The 14220-nt window shown below is 35.1% G+C and overlaps 1 protein-coding gene across 1 annotated transcript; it reads right to left on the reverse strand.

Moving 5' to 3' along the window:
- Positions 1–8832: 8832 nt before the first annotated feature.
- Positions 8833–11969, reverse strand: LOC124915013 (transaldolase). Its single transcript, XM_047455655.1, has 7 exons — positions 11644–11969; positions 11208–11379; positions 11075–11124; positions 10547–10847; positions 10261–10449; positions 9435–9617; positions 8833–9255 (listed from the first exon to the last, which is right to left on the reverse strand). The coding sequence occupies exons 1-7, from the start codon at positions 11835–11837 to the stop codon at positions 9010–9012; spliced, it is 1335 nt and encodes a 444-aa protein (XP_047311611.1). The 5' UTR covers positions 11838–11969; the 3' UTR covers positions 8833–9009.
- Positions 11970–14220: the final 2251 nt, after the last annotated feature.

Raw genomic sequence — 14220 nt, forward strand, 5'->3', positions numbered from 1 at the left:
TTCGCGATGGAGTCTTGAAGAGTTCGGAGGAGCGGTGGAGGAGAGTTGGAGAAGAGACTCTGATTTCCATAACTTGGAATATGTTTGGTTTCCAATTTGAGAAAAAGAGTAAATCAGTGATCAAGAAAAGAAAAAGGCTACGCCCAATGGGTTATGAGCCTATTAACATAACCCTATTAAAACAAATATAGATTTAACACATTATTTTTATAATCATAATATTAAACAAATATAGGTTTAATATAATATTTTATTTATTTTTAGTTTATATTATTTTATTTTTTATTTTTGATTTAATTAAATTTAAATAATAATTAATTAAAAGACATATGGTTGATTACGGTATAAAAAAATTAATAATTAAATTTTAAATTTAATAAAATTTTATGTTAAATTTAATTTTTTAAAATTAAAATAATAAAATAAAATATTTATAAAGTTAAAAAGTAAAATATAAAAAATATTAAAATTTTGAGTAACTAAATTATATAAGTGTATATGAAAAAAATTAATAAAGGTTGGTGTACATTTAAAGGTCGGTAAAACTTTTTTTAATTTTTGACTTTTATCAACGCTTAATATGCGTTGACATTTATGCGTCGCCGAAAATACATTTTTTATGTAGTGTCCACACTTAACTTGTTCAAGAGCTCGCAAAGATTTGTGAATAATAAAAATAGATCTTATTAATCCCTCACATTATTAATATCGAAGTTTGAAAGTTGTCAACTATAGTTAGACCCCGTCTCCACCGATCCTAACATTGGGGTATTCATTTAATTGTCTTAAACCATAATAATTTATGTCTAAAATCATATTTAAATAATTTCAACCCCTTTTAGATTTAATTTGGATAAAATAAATATAATATCTTAATCTCAAATTATTTTTTTTTATTTAATTTTCTTAATTATGGTTTATTTAATACACTAATTAATCCTCATTTTATTTTTAATCTCTTTTTAGGTTATTTTAAATTTAAAAAATTTAAAATATTATTTTATTATTATTATTTATAAATTATGGTATATCAAATATTCATGTTCATATGGGATCCTCTGCTACCGGATTCCACCTGTTCCGGTGTTTCCTCTCACATATATTTGAATATTAAAAAAAGAAAACATTTTTTTTACATTTTTTTTTTCTAATTTACCCTCTTCCTTGTGATGAGGAATAGAGGGAACATGGTTAATTAGTAGCAGAGGAACACTATTCATGTTTACAAAAATTACGTAACCTGTGATATATCATTTTCTTAATTAGTGTTGACAGAGTATATTAGGATATAGCGCATCCTGTAAACTGTGTTGTGTTTGTTGTTGAGTTGAATCAGTAAATAAATTTATACGGCTAACAAATTTTAGTTCTCAATAGTATTATTTCAAACATTCTTACGGAAAAGACAAGAAAGATAATTTATTCACATTTTGTTGTTGCTCCTAACCGAATTTTTTGAAGTATATATTCCCGGAGTAGAAGATCGACCTGTCGCACAAGCGCATGCAACGCCACTGCAATCAGCGGCTGAGTCTTCGGGGATAATGCTACATCTGGAGGATGAATATTTGATTGGGTACGTATTATTTTCTTCGTCGTCGGGATTAGTTTTCGTAAAACTTTCTTGGTAATAGAACACTCTAGTCACCAAAAATTGCTAATAAAATTCTAATTAAGAACCGTCAACTGAGTAATGGCCCTGAACAATATCGGAATTTATGGTGACCCTAGAGATATCGGTGTTCTAAGATAGATGGAAGATGGAAGATGGAAGATGGAAGATGGAAGATGGAAGATGGAAGATGGAAGATGGAAGATGAAAGATGAAAGATGAAGATAAAGATAAAGATGAAGAGAGATAGAGAGTTGAAGATGAATATAAAAATGAATAGAGATAGAGATAGAGAGAAAAGTACATGATAATGAGTTAATTACATATATGTTTTGTTTGATTAATTATTTTTAGTTAATAATTGCTTAAAAAAATATATAAATAGAGTTGTGTATCATTGTTAACACGTGGCAAAACTGGAACATCGTCTATGTTTTACTGTCAATTTATTGAATTTGAGAAGTTCTAACAATGTTAAGCATATAAACAGCTAGTTTTTAAGTTATTATCGCAACTTTAAGGAAAAATTTGTATTCTTTCCAATTTTTAATATACTTTATTTATTTGTGAGTTTCTAGTGTTATGTAACCCAAAAAAAATTAGTGTAATAGTAATAGCAAGAGAAAAACATATAAAACTTATAATGTGTAATACTCATATATACTTATTTTTTATTTTTTCAAAAATGTCTTGTACTCTTTTATTAAAATTACGGTAGAGAAAAGATATAATATTTTTGATAGACAAAACAAATATTACCTCAATATATTTAGAATTTTCAAACATAATTACACAATTTTAATCGAAAGGTTAAGAACAATACATAAAATGAATGTAACTATCTTGTAGTGTATTGAGTAGTTTGTATGAATTTGATATAATTAATACCAAGATTTTACATGATTCTTAATTATGTGGGTGATTAGAACTTTTCTCCATGTGCGTGCACATCAGTTATAATGTCATCTTTATTGAATATTAGAGGTTCAATATGTGAAGAATAGAATTTACCTAAAATGAATGTGTTAGACTTTAAACTATGACCGAGCCTTTCGAGTTCTTTAGTTCAAGAAACAAGTTCTTGATTGTTGGGACCAGGGACGGAATTCAATTCTCAAACGCAGCGGACATAGAGTGAGGAAAGAATTCGAGGTTAAGAGAGAAGAAACCGGGGTGAGAAGAGAATACCACTAGAATACACCTAGCGGTCCAAGAAAAGGGGATGAGGGCCGAGAGATAACTTAGAGCACCAAGTTCCAAAATATTCAATTCATAGCCCCAAAAAGTGGGGTGGGCATCAGTATTTAAAGAGGCTGAAGTACCCAAGAGTCGGTTACAAATTTGTTATAACAACTTACAAAATAACAGAATTCGGTTTTAAAGAAATATAAGAGAAGATAACAGATGAATTATTATACAGAACATAAAGTTGGCCCAATTGTTCCATAGGACCGAGGAGGGTGCGCTTTCTTATTCGTGGATCGTAACATCATCTCCCCCATCAGAAGTTCGTCGACCCCGACGAAGAGAGTGTTGTCTTGTTTGCCTCCTTGCTGCTAGCATCTCTGGGCATTGAATACTTATAACTTCTGCATCTTCCCAAGTTTGGTCTTCTGTTTGGGCCCCATCCTAATTGATTAGCAGCTGTTTTTTCATTTTTCCTTGCACCATTATGTCTTGTTCACCCACAATTTTTCCGGTCCTGTTTGGTTGTGTGCTAAGTTGGGGAATATTTTCAACAGCAGCAGGGGTACCTTTGAATGATTTTAATTGCGAGACATGGAAGACATTGTGTATTCTGTTGTCGGCCCCGAGTTCCAGCTTGTAAGCAACTTCCCCAATCCTTTCCAACACTTCAAATGGCCCAAAATACTTTGGTGAGAGCTTGTGGAATAACTTCTGGACCGAACGTTGTCTATATGGCTATAACTTCACCAATGCCCAACTACCAACTTGCAACGTGACATCTTTTCTCTTCTTGTCCTGTTGCTGCTTCATACGATTCTGGGCTCTTTTCAAATGGAATTTTATGAGTTGGAGTGAGGTTTCCCTGGCCGTTAGCGATACATCCACCTCTTCCACTCTCGAGTCACCTGCTACATACGGTGTGTGGACCAGGGGGGTATCCATATATGGCTTCGAAAGGAGTTGTTTGTATTGATGTATGAAAATTATTGTTATACCACCATTCAGCCAAAGGCAACCAGTGTACCCAATCCTTCGGTGTTTGGCCAGCCATGCAGCGTAGATAAGTGACCAAGCATTTGTTGACTATCTCGGTCTGGCCATCCGTCTGGGGGTGATAGGTTGAAGATAAAGCTTGTTTTACTCCTTGTATACTTAAAAATTCCTGCCAAAAGGTGCTTACGAACACTTTGCCCTGATCACTGATGATGGTTGTTGGCATTCCGTGGAGCTTGAAAACGTTGTCCATAAATAATTCAGCTATTGTTCGGGCAGAAAAGGGGTGTTGCAGACTCATAAAGTGGGCCATCTTCGATAGTCTGTCAACTACCACAAATATAACACTTTTACCTTTTGACTTAGGCAAGCTTTCAATGAAATCCATGGAGACCGATTCCCATAATCGATTGGGAATTGCTAAGGGCTGAAGCAGACACCTATATGCTGAGTTATCAGGTTTATTTTTTTGGCAAACTTCACAGGTCCGGACAAATTCCATAATATCTTTAAGCATTCCTGGCCAATAGTAAACAAGTTGCATTTTCTTCTGGGTGACCAAAATCCCTGAATGCCCCCCTTCTGCTCCCAAGTGCATGGCTGTAGTTAAGGTATTTCTGAGGGCGTTATTCTTTCCCACCACCAGCCGGTCCCTTTTCCTCAATAACCCGTGGTCGTATGAGCATTCTGGGTGAGAATCAACATTAGCAAGAATTTCACGAATGACTTTGGTTAAGTTGGGATCTTCTTCATAGCTTTCCTGAATTTGTTTTTGGACAGCAGTGTGATAGACCGAAATTCCTGCATATTGGACACCTGCTACCCGCCTAGACAAAGCATTTGCCACCAAGTTTTCTTTTCCCCTTTTATATTGAACAACAAAGTCATATCCCACCAATTTATAGAGCCATTTCTCTTGAGCCGGGGTTTAAACTCTTTGTTCCAGCAAGTATTTAAGAGCTTCATGATCGGTCTTTACAATAAATTGCTTGTACCTAAGGTAAGATCGTCACTTCTCCACCGCAAAGGTTAAGGCCATCAGTTCTTTTTCATATGTGGATGATGGTAACTTTTCTGGTTCAATCGCCTTGCTTATGAATGAAATTGGTCGACCTTCTTGCATTAGAACTGCCCCTATACCAACTCCACTTGCATCGGTCTCTCTACTACAAAGGGAATATTGAAATTTGGAAGCGCCAGGACCGGAGGGGAAAGAATACGCTGCTTCAACAATAGAAATGCATCTTCAGCTTCTTTGTTCCATTAAAACTGACCATTTTTCAACAGGGCCGTGAGTGGTCATGCTATGGAGCCGTAGCCTTTTATAAATTTTCTATAGTATCCGGTCAGACCAAGGAACCCTTTCAATTGCTTAGGAGATTCTAGAACTGGTCATGTGCTCATTGCTTTTAACTTTTCTGGAACCGTGGCTACACCATTCTCGTCAAGGATATGGCCAAGATAGGAAATTTACTTACACCCAAAATTACATTTCCCCATGTTAAGGAATAACTCGTTATGTTGCAATATTGAAAGTACCTTATGTAGGTGCTGGATATGTTCCTTCCAGCTCGGGCTGTATACTAGGATATCATCAAAAAATACTAGCACAAACTTCCTTAAAAATGGTTTCAGGGTCGCGTTCATTAAGCTTTGGAAGGAGGACGGTGCATTGGTTAGGCCGAAGGGCATCACCAAAAACTCATACAGGTCTTCGTGAGTACGGAATGCTGTTTTGTGGTAGTCACCTGGGTGCATCCTTATCTGGTGGAATCATGAGCGCAAATCGAGCTTGGAAAAGAACCTGGACCCATGCAATTCTTCCATTAACTCTTCAATGACCGAAATAGGAAACTTATCCTTAATGGTTGCTGAGTTAAGCCGCCTATAATCAATACACATTCTCCATGATAAGTCTTTCTTTCGGACCAACACCACAGGGGCGGCAAAAGAGATGTGGCTTCTTCTTATGACTCCCCTGTCCAGCATATCGTTGACCAAATATTCAATTTTTGTCTTCTGTAGGGCGGGATATCGGTAGGGACGCATGCATACGGCTTCCGTGCCTTCCTTTAATAGGATGCGGTGATATTGTTCCCTGGCGGGTGGTAAGTCCTCAAGTTGCTGGAATATTGGGCTGAAGTCATCTAGCATTTGCTGAAGGTCTTCAGGAATATCATCTGGTGGCCTTGTAGAGAGCGAGAAAATTTGTGCTTCGTTTTCACTTCTTATTTGGATCATGGCAGCAACATTGCCTTTCTTTAATAACTTCTCTAGGTGATCACCCTTCATTAAATTGATTTGTGTATGGGGTATGCCTTGCAAGACCGTGGTTATCCTTTCCCTTTTAAAAGAGAGTGTTAATTTTTCAAAGTCCCATTTTGAAGGGCCTAGAGTAATCAGCCATTCGATTCCCAGCACAATATCATACCCTGTCATTGTCAATACTTTCATATTTGCTTGATAAAGCTTACCTTCCATAGACCATTTCAGATCTTGGCAGAAACTAGAGCATAGAATATTAGAGTCGTCTGCCACTCGGACCGAGAGCACTTGAGTGGGAAGTATGTCATGGCTAATGTTCTTCATTATCCTACTATTAATGAAGTTATGAGTGCTGCCTGTATCAATTAGGATCACGACCGGTAGGTTCCCAACTTTACCAAGAATCTGGAACGTTTGAAAGGTTTTAGAACCCGTCAATGCATGTAAGGATATGGCTAATTCTTCCACTGCGTCAGGCTGCAAATGAGAATCATCAAGGTCTACCTCCGGAGCAGGTTCTTGGAGACTTGGGGCGACTTCTTGATCATTGGCCGAGACCATGAATAACTTTGATTTACACTTGTGGTTTGGTTGCCATTTTTCATCGCAAGTGTAGCATAGGCCCTTCCTTCTCTTTTCATCCATTGAGACCGGGTCTAATTGCTTAATATGGCCCTGATTTGCACTCGAAGAGGACCCATATGATGAGCTCGGCTTGATGTATGGGGTTCTGTTCGTGCTTTGCCAACTTGGTTTGACGTTGCTCGGATTGGGCAGTAGTGGTGGTTCGGCGCTGTACAAATTCACATTGCTCATTAAGGACCGATACGTTGCTTCTTGGACTTTAGCCATTGCCATGGCTTCGTTTAGAGAATCCGGGAATCGCAACCTGATACAGTTTGCAATTTCCTCCCTTAGACCGGACAAGTAGCAATCTATGACGTACTCCCTTGGCATGTTGTAGAGTTTTTGAGAGATCGACATATATTGCAGATTATAATCTTGAACCGACCCAACCTATTTCAGATTCATCAACTGTCTCATTAGAGTGTCGTGTATAGAGGGTCTAAATTACGTCATAAGATCTCTCTTGAACACGTCCCAAGATAGGGCCTCCATATGGTCTCGATTCTGTAGATAAGATCCATACCACATTCTTGCTTCGCCAGAAAAGTGAATGGGTGCAATTTCTAGTTTCGTGGCATCCCTAGTTTTATCCACCCTGAAAAATTGCTCGGCAGATATTAGTCAGCCCTCGACATCCGACCCATCAAACCGAGGAAAATCGACATTGGTTAGCCGAGTAGGAGGAGCATAGTGTTGGTCGCGGTTCTGGCCAGGGTGTTGGGGCCTAAATGGGGAATGACCGTGGCAAGAATTATCTCCATATGGTCTGTGGCGGGGTTCTTGCACATTTCCAGATGCCCCGCTCTCAAAGGCTGTCATTCTTTCTTCAGCCGCATCAAATCGTCGGTCTATGGCAGCTTGCATCGCAGCTGTTTGTTGGGACAGGTTTTCAATAAGGGCCTTTAGCGCATCCATTTCTGATTGCTGGCGAGTTTCTACCATGTTGAGAATCGGTCAGCTCTGATACCAATATGTTAGACTTTAAACTATGACCGAGCCTTTCGAGTTTTTAGTTCAAGAAACAAGTTCTTGATTGTTGGGACCAGGGACGGAATTCAATTCTCAAACGCAGCGGACATAGAGTGAGGAAAGAATTCGAGGTTAAGAGAGAAGAAACCGGGGTGAGAAGAGAATACCACTAGAATACACGTAGTGGTCCAAGAAAAGGGGATGAGGGCCGAGAGATAACTTAGAGCACCAAGTTCTAAAATATTCAATTCATAGCCCCAAAAAGTGGGGTGGGCATCAGTATTTAAAGAGGCTGAATTACCTAAGAGTCGGTTACAAATTTGTTATAACAACTTACAAAATAACAGAATTCGGTTTTAAAGAAATATAAGAGAAGATAAAAAATGAATTATTAAACAGAACATAAAGCTGGCCCAATTGTTCCATAGGACCGAGGAGGGTGCGCTTTCTTATTCGTGGATCGTAACAGAATGTAACTAACTCGTAGTGTATTGAGTAATTTATATGGAATTTGGCATAATTAATATCGAGATTTTACATGTTTTTAGTTATGTTGGGTTATTGAAACTTTTTTCATGCGTGAATGATGATATGCACATCATAGTTTGTACTACAATTATTTTTATTTTTAGAGTTTAGTTTTTCAACGATTAAAACGAATTAACCCATACAACCGATAAAACCAATAGGAGAATTTGAAAAACGGTTAGAATAACTAAAATTTGGATAGATGGAATTTTATATAGCACAGTTAAAATTTCAAATGTTGTTGGGATAAAAGTACGAAAATCTATCCTCACATACTAATTGAAGCAATTATAATTTTAATGAGTAAAGGTACACTCTTGTAGTTATAAATTAATATTTTCACTTTAAAATTGGAATGTTGTGAATCAATATTAATGATAATAAATTTTTGGTTGTCTTAATTTTCCCAATTATTTGTTGAGATTTGGTATGTTAACTACTGTAATAGTTTATGTAAATGTTAATTAGTTATATAATAAAATAATAAAATATTTAGAATGCTAATTATGATATGTGATCATAATAATGTAAAATAATATACAATTAAAAACTAATAATGATAAAGTTGAAGCTTATATTTATTACCTGTTAAATTATTCTCATTCATCCATTATTTATTATGACAAAATAGCCATCTTTCGAAATAGGCATAACAACAAAATAAACAAGGCATTGATTCCTCCTCCAATTTAATGTTTTATCCATATTACATTACAAATCCATCCAACAACTTGAGATTTCCCAAACCAAAAGCAATTTATTGTGTTGTCCTAAGAAATGACTGGAAATAAAGAAACAAGCACACACAAAAAGAGAAGAAAGTATCCTTACTGGCTAACAAGCTTAAGAGAGTTGGCCTTCTCTAGCAAACTGTCAAGAAGGCTGTCAAAGCTCTTCTTGAAAGAGTCTACTCCTTCGAGTTCCAGCTGAGTACCCACAAAACCCCAATCAACACCAAGTTTCTCTAGCGCACTGTAGATTCCTTCTCCTTCAGACACGTTTGAGTCTATTGACCTCGACACTGCCCCATGGTCTATAAATGCTAGGAGAGCTTGGTCAGGCATAGTTGACACCTGATTCGATAATCAATCATAATCATCCATAAATATGTCAGCTTATGAGAATTCTATCGCATTGTATTAAAATGATAAGAGCTTTTTCATCTTGTCAAATGTTTTTTTTTTGCTTCATTATCCATATATTTTCCTACTAGATTTTCTCGGAACATAATAAACTACGTCAAGTTACTTACAGTATCAGGTCCAATGAGAGGGGCAACATATAAGGTATCAGGGTAGGCTGGATTCTTGACACTTGTTGATGCCCATAGCAGCCTCTGCTTTTTGGCACCTTTCTTCACTAAAGCCTCCCATCTTGGACCAGAGAATTTCCTTTGGTATAGCTGATAAGCCAACACTGCTTGAGCATTTGCAGCCTGATTCATAGCCATATTCAAAGTTAAATGGAATTATTAATAATGAGGCAAATACATATCTAATCTCATCCAGCTCAATTTTAGTATTATATTTGCTCTACAAATTCCAATTATTCAAATATGTCTTATTGTTATTTATAACCTAAATCTCCATTGCTAGTCCATACTGATTATGTATTCAGGTTGAATAGGCGGCATTCTTTCTTATTCGCGTCCTTATTTTGCTAATATATTGATTCAATTGTAGAGCTCACTAAATATTCAGAATGGGTTATGCTAGGGTCAGTTACATAATTCCAGGTGATATAGGTGGGCAACTGTAAAAAGATGTGGATAAAGAAGAAATGGTTCCCTATTCCCATTATACTTTGGTTGATCATATTGCTCAAGAGAGAAAAGAGATCATTTGATAAGAAAGCCCAAATCCCGCATCAGATAATGGGTGCCATTTCAATGACATTAATGGAAGTGGGTTGAACATGGAGAGTCAAAGGCTGATTCCATTTATTTATTTTAGTAGTCTGTTTTGTTTTGTTTATTTATTTACTTCAGTTTAGTTGGACATTGTTTAATACTATTATCTTAGCTATTCAAGTTGTACTCAAACAAACCTATATGTAATGAATATTGTTTATATATTTACCTTTCCTCGAAGGTCAAGGGCCTCCGGAGTCCCAATCTTCTCAAGCATCTTGTCAACCAATGTGTCAACCCGACTAACAAAGAAAGAAGCAACACTTGTAACTCTGGAAAGATCATTCAACCCAGAAGACTCAAGGCCATCCAAATAAGCATCAATGACAGCCTCATATCTAGAGAGGGAGAAAATAAGCTGCATAGCAAGCATATAGAGAGGAAAGTCAGACAAGACCAGGATAACATAGTTGAAGTGACTGACAAAGGAATGTGGGATAATAATCTCTACTTACAGTTACATTAACACTTATTCCTAGAGAAATAACTTGTTTGATGGCTGGAATGCATGGAGCTGTAGCAGGAATCTTGATGTACACATTGGAACGATCAACCACTTTATGAAGCCATTTTGCAGCCTCTACTGTCCCTTGTGTATCATCAGCAAGTCTAGGAGAAACTTCCACAGAAACATAACCGTCGCCACCATCTGTTTGATCATAGATTGACTCAAATAGCTTGCAGGCATCCTGAATATCCTTCACCACAAGCTCCCAGTATGCGGATTCAATATCTGTTCCTGCCTGTACCAGTTCTCTGCACCAAAGAAAGTTGGATTTAAATAACTTGAGCATTTATATATAGTTGTTGCAAAGAAAATAACATATGGAGTAGATATATCATATCTTTATTGATTAACTTATAAGATATGATGTAATGAGTTGTTATCCGTGGATGATGATCTCAATGAAAAAATCTCACATTTCAAAACAAATAATCCAAACAAATCTGTGATTCTAGGGAAAGGAATGTTCAAATTATACCTGAACTGGTCATTGTATGCATTTGAAGTAGATATTGCTTTCTGGAAAATCTGCAATTATTTTTATGTATGGAGATTGAATGAGGTAGAAAAATGAAAAAGAAAAGGTTATGTATGATGTAAGAGTTACTTACTGCTGGATTACTGGTAACACCTCTAACACCGCTGGCGATTAGTGGAAGCAAGTCCGTAACAGGACGGCAGAGGTTATCATACCATGGACTCTGTCCTTCCTTGTCGTATAGATCATGAAGGGTTGTTTTCTTGATCTGGCTTCCATTTCCATCGAGTTGTGAGGATCTAACACTGTCAAAGATGTGTGTTGATCACCACCCAATCAGACAGACAGACAGAAAAATATACTGAAATCTAAGACCTTGGTTAATCAGGGAGAAGATTATTATAAATCGTAGAAAGTCTAGTGAGACCATTTCATTTCGCAGCTTTAGCTTAGAAATGACTAGATCTACCACCTAGTTTTTCGCAGAAGGATGATGATATTGTATTAATAAAATAGAACAACAGAAGATATTGTATAAAATAGAGAGAGAGAGAGAGGATCAAACATACACCAAGAAGAAGTTGGAAGAACGATGAGGAGCGTGGATGGATAATCTAGAAGAAGCATGGAAAGCAGCAGCAGCAGCTTTGTTAGTGAATCCGATCAAACATTTGGGCTGAAGAGATCTGGAATTGAAGGAAGAAGTGGATGAATAAGCAGCAGCAGCAGAACCTGGAGTTGATAACTTAGAAACAGAAGCCATGAAGAAGAGAAGAGAAGAGATCAAAGTAGTAGAGAAAGAAATGCGGCGAGGGAGAGAGAGAGAAAGAGAGAGAAATAGGCCAAGACTTCTTGCTTTCCCTTCAAAGTTTGGTACTGATCATGCCTGTCCTGCCCTGCCCCTGTTAGAAGAAAATAAATATAAAATATAAAAAGAGTGGGTGGGTGGGTTGGTAGGTTGGTAGCAGAAGAGTAAGAGCCGACGGATATCTCTATAATCTCTCACTTTTTTTTATAATTTAACTTTATTCATTTATATTTTTTAAATAATTAATCTGAAAATATTATTATAAACTAGTAGACATTGTTAAAAAATATAAAAGGATTTTTAACCTATAAATGACACGTCTAATCAAATTTATTCTATTTTATTAATTAGAATATATTAAATAAGATAAAAAAAAAATATGTCATAATTAATAATTTCCTTTTCAATTAGTCCGTCTATTTTAAAATATTATTTCAATTACTCTCAAATTTAACATATTTATTTAATATATTATTACTCTTTTTTAGTTTAAATATTTTTAAAATTATAAATCTAGAAATATTAAATAAAATAACAAGGTTTTATAACTTATTCAAGAAAGGTCAAAAAAAATTATTTAAAAAATTATTGATATTAATAAAAAAAAATGAATTAAAGAATAACTAGAATGACACCTCTCACACAGTCATGACCCCGTTTAAACTCAATTATTGTTGGATTTGTGTTTTTTAAATAATTTAAACAAAATCAAACCCCAAAATATTAAAATACTCTTTATTTTAAATTATTATTTTTTATTTTATTTATATATATATTAATAATTTTTATGTATTTTTACTAAAAATAATCATTATTTTTTTTCTCCCTTTAAGTTTTTAAAAAACCTCAATCCGAACAAACTCTCATATCATTTTTAAATAAAATCGAACTCGTGACATTTTGGTCTCTTAAGCCGACTATTATCACTGAGCTACCTAAATGGGGTAAGTGTCAGAAAAATATTAATATTAGTTCTCTTAGATAGGTGGCGTTTGATACATGGTACTAGTTATATAAGTATAAGTTGTAGAGTGATATAAATTATAAGAGGGTATTAGGAAGTATAAATTATATAAGTTATTAGTGTTTGGTTGAAAATATAAAAATATATATAAATTATATTGATTTAATTATTTTGTATTTGATTGGTGGTATAAAAAAATAGTAAAAAGTGTAAAAAATAATTTTACCCTTATATTTATATAAATTATTTTTAATTATTATTTTAATATTTATTTTATGTAGTTTGTATTATTAATTATATTGAAATTAATAAAAAAAATATTTAACTATTGTATAAATGTATTTTTTAAATAAATAATATTATTATATGGTTTACTTTTTTTTGTGGGGGGAAACAGTTAGAACTATTTCATTAAAATTCTAAAAGTGGGAGAGTTAGAAATCAAAGCTAGACAAACTCTAACTATGATTAAGAATGACAATCAAAAGACTTTAAAAAAACTGATTGGTGGCATTTATATATTCTTAAAAAAAACATAGATTACAAACAGAAAATACTAAATTCAAACTTAACTATCATAGCTTAGCATTTTCCCATGCCATCCGTTTTCATTGAAAGGCATTCTTCCATTTCCTCTTCTTTTTCTCGTTCGTTTAACGATTAAATGAAGTTGTATTGAAGATGATGATGAATATTTTTGTTACTCATTTTGAATTCTCTCTTTGTACGAACCCGTTTTGATTTGATAAAAAGAATTGTTTCTAAGAATTTCAGGGCTTTTATCTTTGTTATCTTCAACTTGAATTTCTGTTTTTTTGTTTTCATTATCTTCGGCTTCAGCTTCAGACTCCACATTGGTTTTGGAATCTTCTTATCGGCTTTAGAGTTCTCTGTTTTAGTTTTGAAATTTTGGGTATCTTGCTCTCGAGTTTCCTCAATAACAACTCGAGCTTCATCTCTCATTTTTATTCTGATCCTTCGCATTATAAAGAATTTTCTTTTCTTTTTCACCTTGATTCCCTTTACATTCTTTCCTTCACTACTTTCCTTTTTTCCAGAATCCTTATTACTTTCCTCCTCTGTATTTTCCTCATTTTTGTCTTTTTTATCACTATCCTTGACTTCCACAATATGTTCTTCCATTCTTGATTCTTCCGTTTCATTTTTCATTCTTGAGGAGAGCGACCGACGCCGATTCGATGCCAGGTCTCTACAGAAGGGGATTTTGACTAAATGCTCTGATCAATGGTAGGAGAAGATGACCGCGATCGTTCCTTGCACAACAGAACACGTTCCAAAAGGCGCACAACAACCGATCGAAGGCGCTGAAGGATGGCGGCCAACTTCCGATGTAGAAGCGCGGCCGCGACGAGA

This window comes from Impatiens glandulifera, chromosome 9, assembly GCF_907164915.1.
Source record: "Impatiens glandulifera chromosome 9, dImpGla2.1, whole genome shotgun sequence".
Lineage (NCBI taxonomy): Eukaryota > Viridiplantae > Streptophyta > Magnoliopsida > Ericales > Balsaminaceae > Impatiens > Impatiens glandulifera.